Genomic DNA, 16,544 nt, shown 5'->3' with positions numbered 1-16,544 from the left:
AGCAGTTGCAAAGAGGTATACAGGGTCCTGGCCAGCCCATGGCCCGCCTGCTTAAAGGGTAAAAACATTTTAAATTGTCTGATGCCCAGCATTAATTATTAAACGAGGATTTGTCTTTATGCCAACTCAGTGATGTCACAATAACAGACTGCAAAAGCCGGTCTGATCCTCAACAGTATCATAATATTAGGTCAGTTCTTTAGAGAAAAAACAAAAGGAAGTCCAGACAGGGACAATCTTTTCCCTCAAAACAGGACTTAGACTTTTTCCAGTCAGGTTCAGAATGATCAAATAAGACTCAAACACAAAACGAAACGCATGCTTCAACAGAATTACTGGACAGGCTTATCAAAGTTGAAGTTGTTTGGTGAGTTTATAAACTGGCTAAGACGGCCTAAGATTATAAGATATTTGCCCTTTTATGTGTTTATCAATTTTATTAGTCGTTGTAAATTGATGTGGAAAGGGAAACCAGATTTTGAAAATGGTATCTAGGGTTGAGATTTAATATTTCACAAGTCAATGACTATTATGACCCCTTTGGAATCTTACACCTAAAGAGACTGATTGAGATTTGAAAGACATTAAAAATAAAAACTAGCTACCCTATTCTTAAAATAGGGACTAACTGCATTAGAAATATATACAGTACATGCACAATGCATATCCATGTAAAGATTGAGCCCAGAATAAATTAAATTAGTGTTTTTGTTGAAAGCAAGAGCAAGATGCTTTACAATAAGCAAGTAAATCAACTTAGAAATATGAAAAGGGATACATTCAAGAGGGAGGCTAATTATTTCAAGGTCATGGAACTTGAAACTAAAAAAGCACAAGGTGAAATTTTTTAAATTATTGCTGTAAGAAACAACAAGATCAGTATTTCTCAGGTTATATTGTGATATACATGGGAGTAAGTATTGTTTTAAATACGGAGAAAAATTAAAATAGATACATTTGAAAGTAAATAACCAATTAAGATTTATTCTAAAATGGAGAGCTAACCAGTTCAAGGACTCGTAGATAAGGCAGTGATGAGTCCTATATGGACAGCTCAAAAAATAAATCTACAGAGACTATTATATACAGCATTGAGAGGATGAAGATTAGTACTGGCTCGTTGCAGGATGTGGCTACTCGACATCCGCTAATCGAAATTTGTGAGGGAGAGTACTTCCCGTTTGCTTGTCCACCACCGGAAGCAATGGCGTTGTATTACACAAGCTGTTTTCAGGACCTCCCAAAAGGTTCAGTCAGGGATGTTCTCCGCTTGATTCGAGCGTCATCATCAGCTCCACGTTGCAAAAAAGAAAAGAGCTTCAAGTTTTATGTGTCGAATTACATTGACAACTATGAAGGTAGGCATTAAACACATTCAGTCACTGTTTGGCTAACTAGCTTATATAACATATATATATATATCAATCCTTCATGGCATAGATTCAACAAGGTACTGGAAACATTCCTCAGAGAGTTTGGTCCATATTGACATGATAGCATCACACAGATGCTGAAGATTTGTTGGCTACACATCCATGATGCGAATCTCCCGTTCCACAACATCCCAAAGGTTCTCTGTTGGATTGAGATCTGGTGACTGTGGGGCTCATTTGAGTACAGTGAACTCATTGTCATATTCAAGAAACCAGTATGAGATGATTTGTGTGTCAGGTTTAAACAACAGGATTAACTGTGGACGCAAGAGGAAGCTGTCTGAAAGGGATGTTCGGGTGCTAACCCAGATTGTATCCAAAAAACATAAAACCACGGCTGCCCAAATCACGGCAGAATTAACTGTGCACCTCAACTCTCCTGTTTCCACCAGAACTGTCCGTCAGGAGCTCCACAGGGTCAATATACACGGCCGGGCTGCTATAGCCAAACCTTTGGTCACTCATGCCAATGCCAAACGTCGGTTTCAATGGTGCAAGGAGCACAAATCTTGGGCTGTGGACAATGTGAAACATGTATTGTTCTCTGATGAGTCCACCTTTACTGTTTTCCGCACATCCGGGAGAGTTACGGTGTGGAGAAGCCCCAAAGAAGCGTACCACCCAGACTGTTGCATGCCCAGAGTGAAGCATGGGGGTGGATCAGTGATGGTTTGGGCTGCCATATCATGGCATTCCCTTGGTCCAATACTTGTGCTAGATGGGCACGTCACTGCCAAGGACTACCGAACCATTCTTGAGAACCATGTGCATCCAATGGTTCAAACATTGTATCCTGAAGGCGGTGCCGTGTATCAGGATGACAATGCACCAATACACACAGCAAGACTGGTGAAAGATTGGTTTGATGAACATGAAAGTGAAGTTGAACATCTCTCATGGCCTGTACAGTCACCAGATCTAAATATTATTGAGCCACTTTGGGGTGTTTTGGAGGAGCGAGTCAGGAAACGTTTTCCTCCACCAGTATCACGTAGTGACCTGGTCACTATCCTGCAAGAAGAATGGCTTAAAATCCCTCTGACCACTGTGCAGGACTTGTATATGTCATTCCCAAGATGAATTGATGCTGAATTGGCCGCAAAAGGAGGCCCTACACCATACTAATAAATTGTGGTCTAAAACCAGGTGTTTCAGTTTCATTGTCCAACCCCTGTATATCAGTCTGAATATCACTTATACAAAAGAAGCAAAAAACAAAGTATAAATTCTTTTAATATTTCATGTGCATTAGTTGGAACCAGGTAAGAACTTTGCTGTTTCTTATTATAGTGTTAATGTCCAGAAGCAACTCAAGTAAAAATGGTAAAATATTATAAATATAGTAAAGTATCTATGTTACTGCTTTGCACTAGCAGATGAACTGAACTTTAAATAAAAAAATATAAGGCTGATAGTTCTTTTTAATGTTACTATTTCAATAGAATTAGTTAAAATATTAAAGTTTGTGACATATGCCATCAATAGCACAAAAGACTAAGATATCAGTAAATGCTGCATGGCTGTAAAGAATATATCTTAACATTACTTTGTGTGGGTCTGCTGTTTTTGTCATTTTAAAGGTTAGTTTGGGTGATTGTGATGGTTACGAGCTGCAAATCAAGAAGTGTCACATGAATTAGAAAAATCTGGCTTTTATTTTTATTATTTTTGCTTAAAATTATTTTAGCAAAATAGTAAAATCTGAAATCATGAACAAAACTTTCTGTCTGAAACATAAAGTAACACATGATAGAAACAAAACGTAAACATCTGATCACACAACAGAAGTTATTCTTTCTTCACTTCAGCGTAGAGACTCTCTGGATTGTCAGCTGTCTGTGTTGAGACGTTTTCTGAATGGATCTGTGCGTACACCGTCTCCTGCTGACTCCTGTCCTGCAATGAGATGAAGGAAACTTCAGGTGTCGTCTTAAAGATGATCAGTTCCCCATAATGGAGTTCAGCCTTTGTTTAACTGTCTGATATCTGATCGTAAACCTCCACACTTGTTTGACTCTGTAGAAAAGAGAAATTTGTTTCTTTTCAGGCTGATTCTGTTAAAAATCTACACACCAAAAATTCACTGCAGCGCTGTAAAGAAAAACTGAACATTTCCCCACCCGAGTCTGTTGTTGAGTTGGATGTTTGGACCTAAAGCACCTGGAAGACATTAGAGCTGTTAAAATAAAACTGAGAGTCTAGAGTAATCTTAGACAAAACATCGCTGGATCACATCAGATTACTGTGTAACTGAGTGGCATTGCTGATGAAGATGAAAGGACAAAAAAAGAAGGCTGAAATAATTGACCTTGTTTTAGAGAGAAACTGTTGCATCTGTACAAAGAAGTCAAATAATGTGATAAAATTGTTGCCATACAGAAACAATCCATACTGTTACGTTACCAGGTTGGAATGAATAAAGGAATAAATCTTTTCCTGAAGTAACATAAATAATGGCTCTCATTTCAGATTCAACGTGTCCTTTTATGCTAATAAGTGTGTGAAATCATTAACCAGCATGAGCATTATTTTAATTGTAAAATGAAAAACACCATCTCTATCGTTTCCTGGACAGCAGCACAAAATTTAAATTATATTGGTATTATATTACGTTACTCTCTTGATCCAGAAGATGTGTGGTAATATAAAAATTGTTTGGACTAGAAGGTGATTCATTAAGTTCTCACCTTGATCTCAGGTTTAGCTGAAACATCACTGTTAGTGTCTACATTGTGTTGGAGGTCTGATACTCACCAAACTGACACAACCAGGCAAGCAACAAGGCAGATGGCTGCAGTAACTCCTGCTGAGATTATCACCCACATTAGACCCTGATTCAGCGAATCTTAAGAGAAAAACAAAATCTAAATAAAAGCAAAAATAAAATAGCTAATGCTGAAACTGTGCTTTTTAATGGTTTGAATAAGAATCCCTGAGGTCAGATATCTACCCTTAATTTGAAGACTGACCATTGAAGATGTGTGATGACCCAGATCATTTGTAGCCACACAGTAAAACTCTCCTCCCTCAGTAACATTGAAGCTGTAAACCTGCCCCACAGATACATTAATGCCTCCATGTTTGCTGTTCCTGAACCAGGTGAAGCTGGCAGGAGGCTTGGCTCTGCTGGAGCAGTTCAGCTCCACCCAGCTACCTGCTGACACCAAACCTGATGGACTGATGGATTTTCCAAAAAAATGCCACCCCACACCATTATTAACCCACTGCCAAACCGGTCATGCTGAAGGATGTTGCAGGCAGCAGATCGCTCTCCACGGTGTCTCCAAACTCTGTCACGTCTGTCACATGTGCTCAGTGTGAACCTGCTTTCATCTGTGAAGAGCACAGGGCGCCAGTGGAGAATTTGCCAATCCTGGTGTTCTCTGGCAAATGCAAAGCGTCCTGCACGGTGTTGGGCTGTGAGCACAACCCCCATTTGTGGACGTCGGGCCCTCATACCATCCTCATGGAGTCGGTTTCTAACCATTTGTGCAGACACATGCACATTTGTGGCCTGCTGGAGGTCATTTTGCAGGGCTCTGGCAGTGCTCCTCCTGTTCCTCCTTGCACAAAGGTGGAGGTAGTGGTCCTGCTGCTGGGTTTTTGCTCTCCTACGGCCTCCTCCACATCTCCTGGTGTACTGGCCTGTCTCCTGGTAGCGCCTCCAGGCTCTGGACACTACGCTGACAGACACAGCAAACCTTCTTGCCACAGCTTGCATTGATGTGCCATCCTGGATGAGCTGCACTACCTGAGCCACTTGTGTGGGTTGTAGAGTCCGTCTCATGCTACCACGAGTGTGAAAGCACCACCAACATTCAAAAGTGACCAAAACATCAGCCAGAAAGCATAGGTACTGAGAAGTGGTCTGTGGTCCCCACCTGCAGAACCACTCCTTTATTGAGTGTGTCTTGCTGATCGCCAAAGACTTCCCTCTGTTGTCTATTCCATTTGCACAACAGCTGTGAAATTGATTGTCAATCAGTGTTGCTTCCTAATATGACAGTTTCATTTCACAGAAGTTTGATTTACTTGGAGTTATATTGTGTTGTTTAAGTGTTCCCTTTATTTTTTTTAGCAATATATATATATATATGTTTGCAGTGTTAATGACTGTTAGGATTTGACTCTATCAGAGTTGTTTTTTCACAGCAACAGAGTAAATAATCACAGCAATGTGTTAACATTAACAGTTAGTGGAGTTATATGAGCCTCCAGTGTTGACCTTCAATAATTCACTGCAGTGTTAAAAAACATAGGAATCAGATCACAATAGAGTGACGCAGTATAACTGCTGGGAATCATATTTACTCTGCAGAGTTATTTATCCTGTAGTGTTAAGTTTTATTAACACTGTACGGTGTTAGCCAGTGTTAATTTTTTTACTCAATTTTGAGTTAATTTTACTCTGAAATTTTAACACTATAGAAAGAGTTAAATTAACACCAAGGACCAAATAGACTTGGACACAGTGTTAAATTTAACTCTTTAAGAGTTGATTTTACACTGCAAAATTTGCAGTGTACAAACAAGTAAGAATAAAACCCAAACAAAAACCCAAAACACCCTCATATCATGACCCAATCAGCTTCATTCGGTCCACCTGCTTCATGCCGGTTAGTCTTTTTGTCTCACCTGCATGTGGCACTATATATATATATATATATATATATATATATATATATATATATATATATATATATATATATATATATATATATATGTATATACTATTCAGTTCTGTTTGCTGGTTTCTACAGTTTGTCATGCTAAGCCTCTCCACGACTGTGTGTTCATGCCTGTTCACTGTAAACTGTTGCCACACCAACACCTATCAACGTTCAGGTCTGCATCTGCTTCATCCAGCCTGCTGCAAGTTCTCTTTTATATTTTTTATTATTATTTTCCATCTCACTGTGCTTCTCCTGCCTGTCTGTCTGCATTTGGGTCCTGCTCCAAGAACAACACCACATGACATACCTTTAAATAACTAGGTCAGTCAGTCAGTCAGTCATTTTCTACCGCTTATTCCATAGTGGGTCACGGGGAAGTTGGTGCCTATCTCCAGCAGTCTATGGGCGAGAGGCGAGATACACCCTGGAAAGATTGCCAGTCCATCGCAGGGCACCACTCAAACAACCATGCACACACTCATTCACACACCTAAGGGCAATTTAGAGAGAACAATTAACCTAACAGGCATGTCTTTGGACTGTGGGAGGAGCCAGAGTCCCTGGTGAGAACCCACGTACGCACCAGAAGAACATGCAAACTCCATAACTGCTGCCCTGCAGCAAGGCCTTCTGCTAGGCAGCAGTCCTACCAGCTGCGCCACTGTGCAGCCACACATATATACATTAAAATATAAAAAAATATACAAGGCAGGAGGAGGGGGTGGCCAGATCTGTTAATGTTCTTCAGTCCGACAACAACACCTCCTTTGAGGAGAGCATACAGTCAGAAACTGGTGTGTATAAAACTCTCCATTTGTTCATCGGTCATACAGGAAGTAAACGATTCTAACTGGACTTCCTGTAATGTGATTATCTTGGAACAAAGTGATGATTGTTGTGTTTATTTTCATCTAACCTTTATTTTTTCCTTTCTCAGCAACACCGACATCAAGCCGGCTTTCTTTCCCACCTCTACAAATTAAAAGACGCGATGTTTCAAACTGCTAGCGAACTGTTAGAAGAATATTAGGTGAGAAATTTTATCTAATTCAATTAATTTATTTTTTTTAAGAATTAAAAAGAAAGTAAAATGTTTTTCTTTCTTCACTTAAATAAATAATGAAACAAGTGAAAAAAATGAATTTGAATGATAAAAGACAAACTAATCTTATTTTTGTTTATACACAATTTCTTCATATGAGTCCCACCATTGAGATTTTATGGAGGCAAGTCCTCCACTTGCTCGCGGAAGAATAAAAGGGTGAAAATTTTTTCATTTTGTATCCATACTTTCATTTTTATTTATAAGTTATAAATAAATTATTTGATTTTTATTTACCTAGAAGGAGAAAGTCGGGGCAGATCTTCCAGGACGACAACGCGTCAGACCAATTTAAAAAGGTCATCCCCATCACAGATTGAGGCTGAAGATCTTGTGTGGATGAGCTTGATAACTTTTTCAATTGTAAGCGAGATTTTTCCAACTTTTCTTTAAAGCTAATAAAAGTTTTTAAAAAGAGAGTGTTCTTACAATGTGAGATTTTCCTCAGTCAAACAACATCCTAAATGAACAAGAAACAGCTGTAAATCAGCAACCGCAAATAAACCAGATTGTTACAGAATCAGGTTTTTAGACTTTGCTAAATATTTCTAATGAGATAAATCAAATAATTTCTCCAATCATTGGAATATGCTCTCAGAGAATTAATCCACCCACATTTGCCCCGCCAGACCCTGTCAGGATTCAAATAGATAATTTCTTCCAGCTGTTGGAACATGCTCTGAGAATTGAAGAACGAAGTGTTTCTCAGAACCAACATAGTACTGCAGGCCCGTTAGAACAGCTTCAAAATCTACTTGAGAATTTTTTAGACCATTAGAGGGCAGACATCTGGGGTTAAGTCACCCTAAAGGCAACATCTGTTTATCGTAAACAGAAGAAGAGAAGATCACCTGTGCTTTGCCATCAGTTTAGCTCACGCATCTGACCACAGTCTCACCGATGCACAGGCTGTACAACGAGAGACAGAATGGCAGCGTCTCGCTGGTCTTACAGATCAGACACTTGTCTCCCCTGATATCTGTAATTTTGAGGAAATGCTGAACAAAAAATTGTCGCTAAAAGCCTTCCTAGGGAGTAATTACGTCTACAATTATCGATTGTCCCCTTTTACCGCAGATCACTTGCATTATTGCGAAAGATTTTGTCCTATCTGCAACAATCCATCTTGTTCCGAGCAAAATTTGTTCCGATTGTAACAGAACCTCATGTGATCTATTGTGTTATGTCAGGCATAAAATGCATGTCAGTGCTTGTGATAGCATAAAGAGATGCCTCAAATGTCAGAGACCTTATTTAATTCTTTTGACTACGACCGAAAAACTGTACATTTGCCAGCTCCAAAAATGTCCCATCTGCAATGAGATATTACCTGCAGACTCAGATGAAACCATTAAAAATCACATGTGTTATATTCAACTGTGTCAGGAAAAGCTGAAAGACAAAATAACATTTGTCGAAGAGAGGAGAGTACACATTCTTTTTCTGATTTGCACAAACAGATAAAAGGAATCGAATGGGCTGCTTATGGCCTGGACTTTATCCGTGATTTTAACCTGCACTTTGTATCAAGGGTTTACATTATTGATCACAACAGGCATGGATTTGATTTCTATCTGATCCTAGAAGCCATGGTTCAGTTGGGAATAAAACCTTCTATTATAATGCAGGTAGCAAGACTCTCTGCTTTACTGAACCAGACTATAAATTAAGATTTGTTGACAGTTTAAGTTTTCTTTCAATGAGACTTAGTGCAATGCCTAAATCTCTGCGGTTTAAAAGCTTTTCAAAAGGCTATTTCCCTCACAGGTTCTCCTCAGCAGAAAACCTAAAGTATATTACGTTTAGTCTGTAGCAGCTAAAGTGAATGTTAAATGAAATAAAAAAATGAGGCTGATAGTTATTTTTATTTGACTATTTCAATATAAGATAAAACATTAAAGCTTATGACATATGTCATCAATAATACAAAAGACTAAGATATCAGTAAATGCAGCTTGGCTGTAAAGAATATATCTTATCATGTATTACTTTGTGTGGATCTGCTGTTTTTGTCATTTTAAAGGTTAGTTTGGGTGATTGTGATGGTTACGAGCTGCAAATCGAGAACAAGAATTAGAGAAATTCTTGTTCTTGAAAAGAATTACAAAAGACTGGCTTTTATTTATTTAAACAAAATAGTAAAATCTGAAATCATGGACAAAACTTTCTGTCTGAAACATAAAGTAACTCATGATAGAAATAAAACGTAAACATCTGATCACACAACAGAAGTTATTCTTTCTTCACTTCAGCGTAGAGACTCTCTGGATTGTCAGCTGTCTGTGTTGAGACGTTTTCTGCCTGGATCTGTGCGTACACCGTCTCCTGCTGTCCCCTGTCCTGCACTGAGATGAAGGAAACTTCAGGTGTCTTCTTCAAGATGATCAGTTCCCCATAATGGAGTTCAGCCTTCTGTTCACTGTCTGACATCTGATCGTAAACCTCCACACTTGTTTGACTCTGTAGAAAATTGTAGAAAATGTGTTTATTTTTAGGCTGATTCTGTTAAAAATCTACAGACCAAAAATTTACTGTTGCTCTATAAAGAAAAACTGAAAATTTCCCCACCTGAGTTTGTTGCTCAGTTGGACGTTTGGACCTAAAGCACCTGGAAGACATTAGAGCTGTTAAAATAAAACTGAGAGTCTAGAGTAATCTTAGACAAAACATCGCTGGATCACATCAGAATACTGTCTAACTGAGTGGCATTGCTGATGATGAAAGGACAAAAAAAGAAGGCTGAAATAATTGATCTTGTTTTAGAGAGAAACTGTTGCATCTGTACAAAGAAGTCAAATAATGTGATAAAATTGTTGCCATACAGAAACAATCCATACTGTTACGTTACCAGGCTGGAATGAATAAAGGAATAAATCTTTTCCTGAAGTAACATAAATAATGGCTCTCATTTCAGATTCAACGTGTCCTTTTATGCTAATAAGTGTGTGAAATCATTAACCAGCATGAGCATTATTTTAATTGTAAAATGAAAAACACCATCTCTATCATTTCCTGGACAGCAGCACAAAATTTAAATTATATTGGTATTATATTACGTTACTCTCTTGATCCAGAAGATGTGTGGTAATATAAAAATTGTTTGGACTAGAAGGTGATTCATTAAGTTCTCACCTTGATCTCAGGTTTAGCTGAAACATCACTGTTAGTGTCTACATTGTGTTGGAGGTCTGATACTCACCAAACTGACACAACCAGGCAAGCAACAAGGCAGATGGCTGCAGCAACTCCTGCTGAGATTATCACCCACATTAGACCCTGATTCAGCGAATCTTAAGAGAAAAACAAAATCTAAATAAAAACAAAAATAAAATAGCTCATGCTGGAAATCTATTTTTTATGGTTTAAAATAGATTCACTGAGGTCAGATATCTACCCTTAATTTGAAGACTGATCCTTGATGACGTCTCATTACCCAGATCATTTGTAGCCACACAGTAAAACTCTCCTCCCTCAGTGACACTGAAGCTGTAAATCTGCCCCACAGATACATTAATGGCTCCATGTTTGCTGTTCCTGAACCAGGTGAAGCTGGCAGGAGGCTTGGCTCTGCTGGAGCAGTTCAGCTCCACCCAGCTACCTGCTGACACCAAACCCGATGGACTGTTGGATGCTGAGGTGTTTCTAGGAGCATCTGAGGAAAATGGGACACATTAACTTTATTGATCAGAAACAGCTGAACCATGACGTGCTGACAGGATCACTTACATGAAACACTGAGAGTCACTGCTGTCTCTGCTGTCTTGTTTCCTCCATTCACAGGATATCTGGCAGAACATCTGATGTATCCATCATGTGTGTCTGACAGAGTGATGTTCTCCTGGATTTTAGTTGTAAAGGTTCCATCTGTGTTTTTCTCTGTTTGTCTGTGAGAGTCTTGTTGGAGATTCCAGGTGAGTTCAGGAGGTGAGTGTGGACAGGGAGTCAAAGCTGAGCAGGTTATAGTGACAGACTGATGCTCCTTCAGATCACCACCAGAGATGTTAATGCTGGGACTCCAAGGAGAATCTGGGGATTATACATCAGAGATTTAATTTTACTGTGGGCAAGTCCAAATCTATTTAGGTTGAGTTTTATTCATATAAATATATGCAAATAAAACTAGATAGAAAGAAAGAATAGATGGATAATGGTCCTCTTGAAACATTAAATTGTGTCCATATTTCAACCATCTAGTCGTTGACTCTAAGTGAAATTAACATGTTTGATATTAGAAGTATTTCCTTCTTTCTAATTACATCCTCTCTGTAATGCACCAGTATCACTTGTGACCAAATGCAGCCTCAGCATGATGCTGACACCACCATCGTTGACAATCAGTACACTCTTTGATTTTAAAAACCCCATTAATTCCAGCAAACATTATTCTTGTCATTATGTCTAAACAGCTCAGTCTTTGTCTCCTCTGAACATTAAACATGTTTCCAGAAAGCATTTGGCTTGTCTTTGTATACAGCTACAGGTTTCAGTAGAGTTTGAAGGTGAGGAGTTCAGAGAAGACTATTTTCTTTTCCTCAGCACCATATCAGTCTATGTTGATATGAAATTTGCTTCACTGTGAACAATGACACTGGTGGTCCAGTTTCTTCCTGTTTATAACAGGCCTAAAATTGGATGGTTCCAGGATTGGTCCTAAAACATTCATTTCATCAGTGGTAACAGTTTCAGTCTGATGATTAAAACTTTGCCACAGTTGAGTGTTCCAGAGAGCATTGATCCTAAACACATAGAAATCGTTTTTGAATGGATAAAGAGGGCTGAGACTATGATTCTGGATTGGTCCTAACCTCTGCTAGATTAAATGAGTTCTACCATCTTTTCTAAACAGTGGTCAAATATCCAGCCAGAGTCATGGCAGAAACCTGTAAAATCATCTTATTTCTGTGTGGATTAGAGAAAATCTGCAATAAATTTAAACTTTTTCTCTCAATTTTTAGCCTTGAAATTTAATGAAGTTGTAAGTTACAAAATATTTAGACCTTGAAAAAAAGCAAATTTAATGCATCATTTAAAAACCCAAAGATAGTCATGCTGATGATGACTGTGTGTAAACTTATAATTAGCACTATATATATACACTGATCTTTCATAGAGCAGCTTCTGAAGGTATTGTTCTGTGTTTCTATCAACAAAGTACAAAATATAATGTGAGACAATGCACATATTAAAAGAATCAAAAGATATGAAGCAAGAAGCAGTAACATTTACCTTTAACACCAACACAGATCCTTGATGACGTCTCATTACCCAGATCATTTGTAGCCACACAGTAAAACTCTCCTCCCTCAGTAACATTGAAGCTGTAAATCTGACCCACAGATACATTAATGGCTCCATGTTTGCTGTTCCTGAACCAGGTGAAGCTGGCAGGAGGCTTGGCTCTGCTGGAGCAGTTCAGCTCCACCCAGCTACCTGCTGACACTAAACCTGATGGACTGATGGATGCTGAGGTGTTTCTAGGAGCATCTGAGGAAAATGGGACACATTAAGTTTATTGATCAGAAACAGCTGAACCATGACGTGCTGACAGGATCACTTACATGAAACACTGAGAGTCACTGCTGTCTCTGCTGTCTTGTTTCCTCCATTCACAGGATATCTGGCAGAACATCTGATGTATCCATCATGTGTGTCTGACAGAGTGATGTTCTCCTGGATTTTAGTTGTAAAGGTTCCATCTGTGTTTTTCTCTGTTTGTCTGTGAGAGTCTTGTTGGAGATTCCAGGTGAGTTCAGGAGGTGAGTGTGGACAGGGAGTCAAAGCTGAGCAGGTTATAGTGACAGACTGATGCTCCTTCAGATCACCACCAGAGATGTTAATGCTGGGACTCCAAGGAGAATCTGGGGATTATACATCAGAGATTTAATTTTACTGTGGGCAAGTCCAAATCTATTTAGGTTGAGTTTTATTCATATAAATATATGCAAATAAAACTAGATAGAAAGAAAGAATAGATGGATAATGGTCCTCTTGAAACATTAAATTGTGTCCATATTTCAACCATCTAGTCGTTGACTCTAAGTGAAATTAACATGTTTGATATTAGAAGTATTTCCTTCTTTCTAATTACATCCTCTCTGTAATGCACCAGTATCACTTGTGACCAAATGCAGCCTCAGCATGATGCTGACACCACCATCGTTGACAATCAGTACACTCTTTGATTTTAAAAACCCCATTAATTCCAGCAAACATTATTCTTGTCATTATGTCTAAACAGCTCAGTCTTTGTCTCCTCTGAACATTAAACATGTTTCCAGAAAGCATTTGGCTTGTCTTTGTATACAGCTACAGGTTTCAGTAGAGTTTGAAGGTGAGGAGTTCAGAGAAGACTATTTTCTTTTCCTCAGCACCATATCAGTCTATGTTGATATGAAATTTGCTTCACTGTGAACAATGACACTGGTGGTCCAGTTTCTTCCTGTTTATAACAGGCCTAAAATTGGATGGTTCCAGGATTGGTCCTAAAACATTCATTTCATCAGTGGTAACAGTTTCAGTCTGATGATTAAAACTTTGCCACAGTTGAGTGTTCCAGAGAGCATTGATCCTAAACACATAGAAATCGTTTTTGAATGGATAAAGAGGGCTGAGACTATGATTCTGGATTGGTCCTAACCTCTGCTAGATTAAATGAGTTCTACCATCTTTTCTAAACAGTGGTCAAATATCCAGCCAGAGTCATGGCAGAAACCTGTAAAATCATCTTATTTCTGTGTGGATTAGAGAAAATCTGCAATAAATTTAAACTTTTGCTCTCAATTTTTAGCTTTGAAATTAAATGAAGTTGTAAGTTATAAAATATTTAGACCTTGAAAAAAAGCAAATTTAATGCATCATTTAAAAACCCAAAGATAGTCATGCTGATGATGACTGTGTGTAAACTTATAATTAGCACTATATATATACACTGATCTTTCATAGAGCAGCTTCTGAAGGTATTGTTCTGTGTTTCTATCAACAAAGTACAAAATATAATGTGAGACAATGCACATATTAAAAGAATCAAAAGATATGAAGCAAGAAGCAGTAACATTTACCTTTAACACCAACACAGATCCTTGATGACGTCTCATTACCCAGATCATTTGTAGCCACACAGTAAAACTCTCCTCCCTCAGTAACATTGAAGCTGTAAATCTGACCCACAGATACATTAATGGCTCCATGTTTGCTGTTCCTGAACCAGGTGAAGCTGGCAGGAGGCTTGGCTCTGCTGGAGCAGTTCAGCTCCACCCAGCTACCTGATGACACCAAACCTGATGGACTGTTGGATGCTGAGGTGTTTCTAGGAGCATCTGAGGAAAATGTGACACATTAACTTCATTGATCAGAAACAGCTGAACCATGACGTGCTGACAGGATCACTTACATGAAACACTGAGAATCACTGCTGTCTCTGCTGTCTTGTTTCCTCCATTCACAGGATATCTGGCAGAACATCTGATGTATCCATCATGTGTGTCTGACAGAGTGATGTTCTCCTGGATTTTAGTTGTAAAGGTTCCATCTGTGTTTTTCTCTGTTTGTCTGTGAGAGTCTTGTTGGAGATTCCAGGTGAGTTCAGGAGGTGAGTGTGGACAGGGAGTCAAAGCTGAGCAGGTTATAGTGACAGACTGATGCTCCTTCAGATCACCACCAGAGATGTTAATGTTGGGACTCCAAGGAGAATCTGGGATTTGAGATTAACCGTAAAAACACTGAAAATAGTCCGATTATTGTGAACATCTCACAATAGTGAGGTGTTCTCTGTTTTTATTTAGGGCTTCTGTCCCAATGAGATTAAACATTCATTCATGCTACAACATTTACTGTAGAGTCTATGAAATAGTTGTGTGAAACCTGGCTGTAAATTTGTTCTGAAACTATCAGAAGCACCAAAATAACTAAAGAGTGAGATATATAAAGTATAAAAAACTAAATCTTTCAAACTGATGTTCAAGAAGACTTTGTCTCTTCAGGTTGTGTTTCTCCCTCCTTCCAAACTTACTGACATGGTACCACAAACCACACTGGACTATAAGATCCACTTAAATATACAGTAAGTATATAATATACACATAAACTGGTAAAGGGCTTAGTAAGAGATGGTTTTATTACTGGTGGAAACAGTTGCTAATAATCCTTTGAAGTTTGTGTCAGGGAGCTGATAATAAAGACAAAGCTAGAAAAGTATTTCTGTAACTTTGTGGAGTTGAGTAGAGTAAAACTCTTACCTTCAACTGTTATCTGAAGCGGATCAGAACAAGCTGTTCCCTTTAAGTCACCATTCTCGATTCTGAGGAAGTATTTGCCTGCTTGACTTGTTTTTATATCAGAAAACAGAGAGGTGCAATTTTTCTGAATCAGGTTTCCAGTAATATTTACTAAATTTGTGTCAACCCCATTATTGATGTTATAAATATCATTTCCATTTTTAATCCATGCTCCACGGGTTTTTTTACTACTGTCAAATACTTTGCTTCCTGGTGCAGCTGTGAAGCTACATGGGACGTTCAAGCAAGATCCGCTCAGTGCTGCAGTCGGCTTTGGTGTAGTAATGGTGATGAACGGTATATTCCCACCACAACTATTAGCATAAATACCTGTTAAAACAAACTAAAGATGAAAACAATGTGGAGCAAAGTCTTCCTACAGAGAAATCCATGATCCACAATCTCCAGTTCAGCTGCAGCATGTTACATGTGGAGCCTTTAATCAATATCCGGATTTAATATTTCAAACTAGAAATAATTCATGTGATGTTTCTAAATGAACGGAGGTGAACAAACAGCTCACCTGGAAGAAAGAAGACACTCAGTAACATGTTGACTGTCAACACGTTCTCAGACAGAGCTGCCATCAAACCTCCCTTCATCTCTCAGGCTGGAAATAAGATGGAAACAGCTGCTGAATTTCAGTGTTTTTAACAAATTGTGTAAAAAAAAAACATAAATTGAATGTCAGTCAGTCAGTCATTTTCTACCGCTTATTCCATAGTGGGTCGCGGGGAAGCTGGTGCCTATCTCCAGCAGTCTATGGGCGAGAGGCAGGGTACAACCTGGACAGGTTGCCAGTCCATCGCAGGGCAACACACAAACAACCACGCATGAGTGTGTGTGTGGTTGGTAAATTGAATGTATTATTTAAAAATTGTTTAAAACAATAATTTTTAAATAAAAAGCATCACAGTTTTATAGCAAGAAAAACCATGCTGTCATAAACATGTAGATTTTAAAAGTTTTCTTACCAGAATAAACTGCAGATAAAACAATGAAAAAAATCTAAATCTGACACCGCGTGAATTTCAGTTACGGACTAAAACATCCAAAGAGCAGC

General features: G+C 38.5%; 1 protein-coding gene across 1 annotated transcript; it reads right to left on the bottom strand.

The window, feature by feature from the left end:
- Nucleotides 1-3,389: 3,389 nt before the first annotated feature.
- On the bottom strand, nt 3,390-16,091 carry LOC124857617 (B-cell receptor CD22-like). The gene is made up of 12 exons (XM_047348933.1): nt 16,005-16,091; nt 15,443-15,811; nt 14,599-14,898; nt 14,267-14,524; nt 12,767-13,066; nt 12,435-12,692; nt 10,935-11,234; nt 10,839-10,860; nt 4,384-4,619; nt 4,188-4,278; nt 3,554-3,593; nt 3,390-3,449 (listed from the first exon to the last, which is right to left on the bottom strand). The coding sequence occupies exons 1-12, from the start codon at nt 16,081-16,083 to the stop codon at nt 3,405-3,407; spliced, it is 2,298 nt and encodes a 765-aa protein (XP_047204889.1). The 5' UTR covers nt 16,084-16,091; the 3' UTR covers nt 3,390-3,404.
- Between the last annotated feature and the right edge of the window lie 453 nt (nt 16,092-16,544).

Source organism: Girardinichthys multiradiatus, chromosome 21 (assembly GCF_021462225.1).
Source record: "Girardinichthys multiradiatus isolate DD_20200921_A chromosome 21, DD_fGirMul_XY1, whole genome shotgun sequence".
NCBI classification, from domain to species: domain Eukaryota; kingdom Metazoa; phylum Chordata; class Actinopteri; order Cyprinodontiformes; family Goodeidae; genus Girardinichthys; species Girardinichthys multiradiatus.
This window is presented reverse-complemented; position numbering and strand designations above follow the sequence as displayed.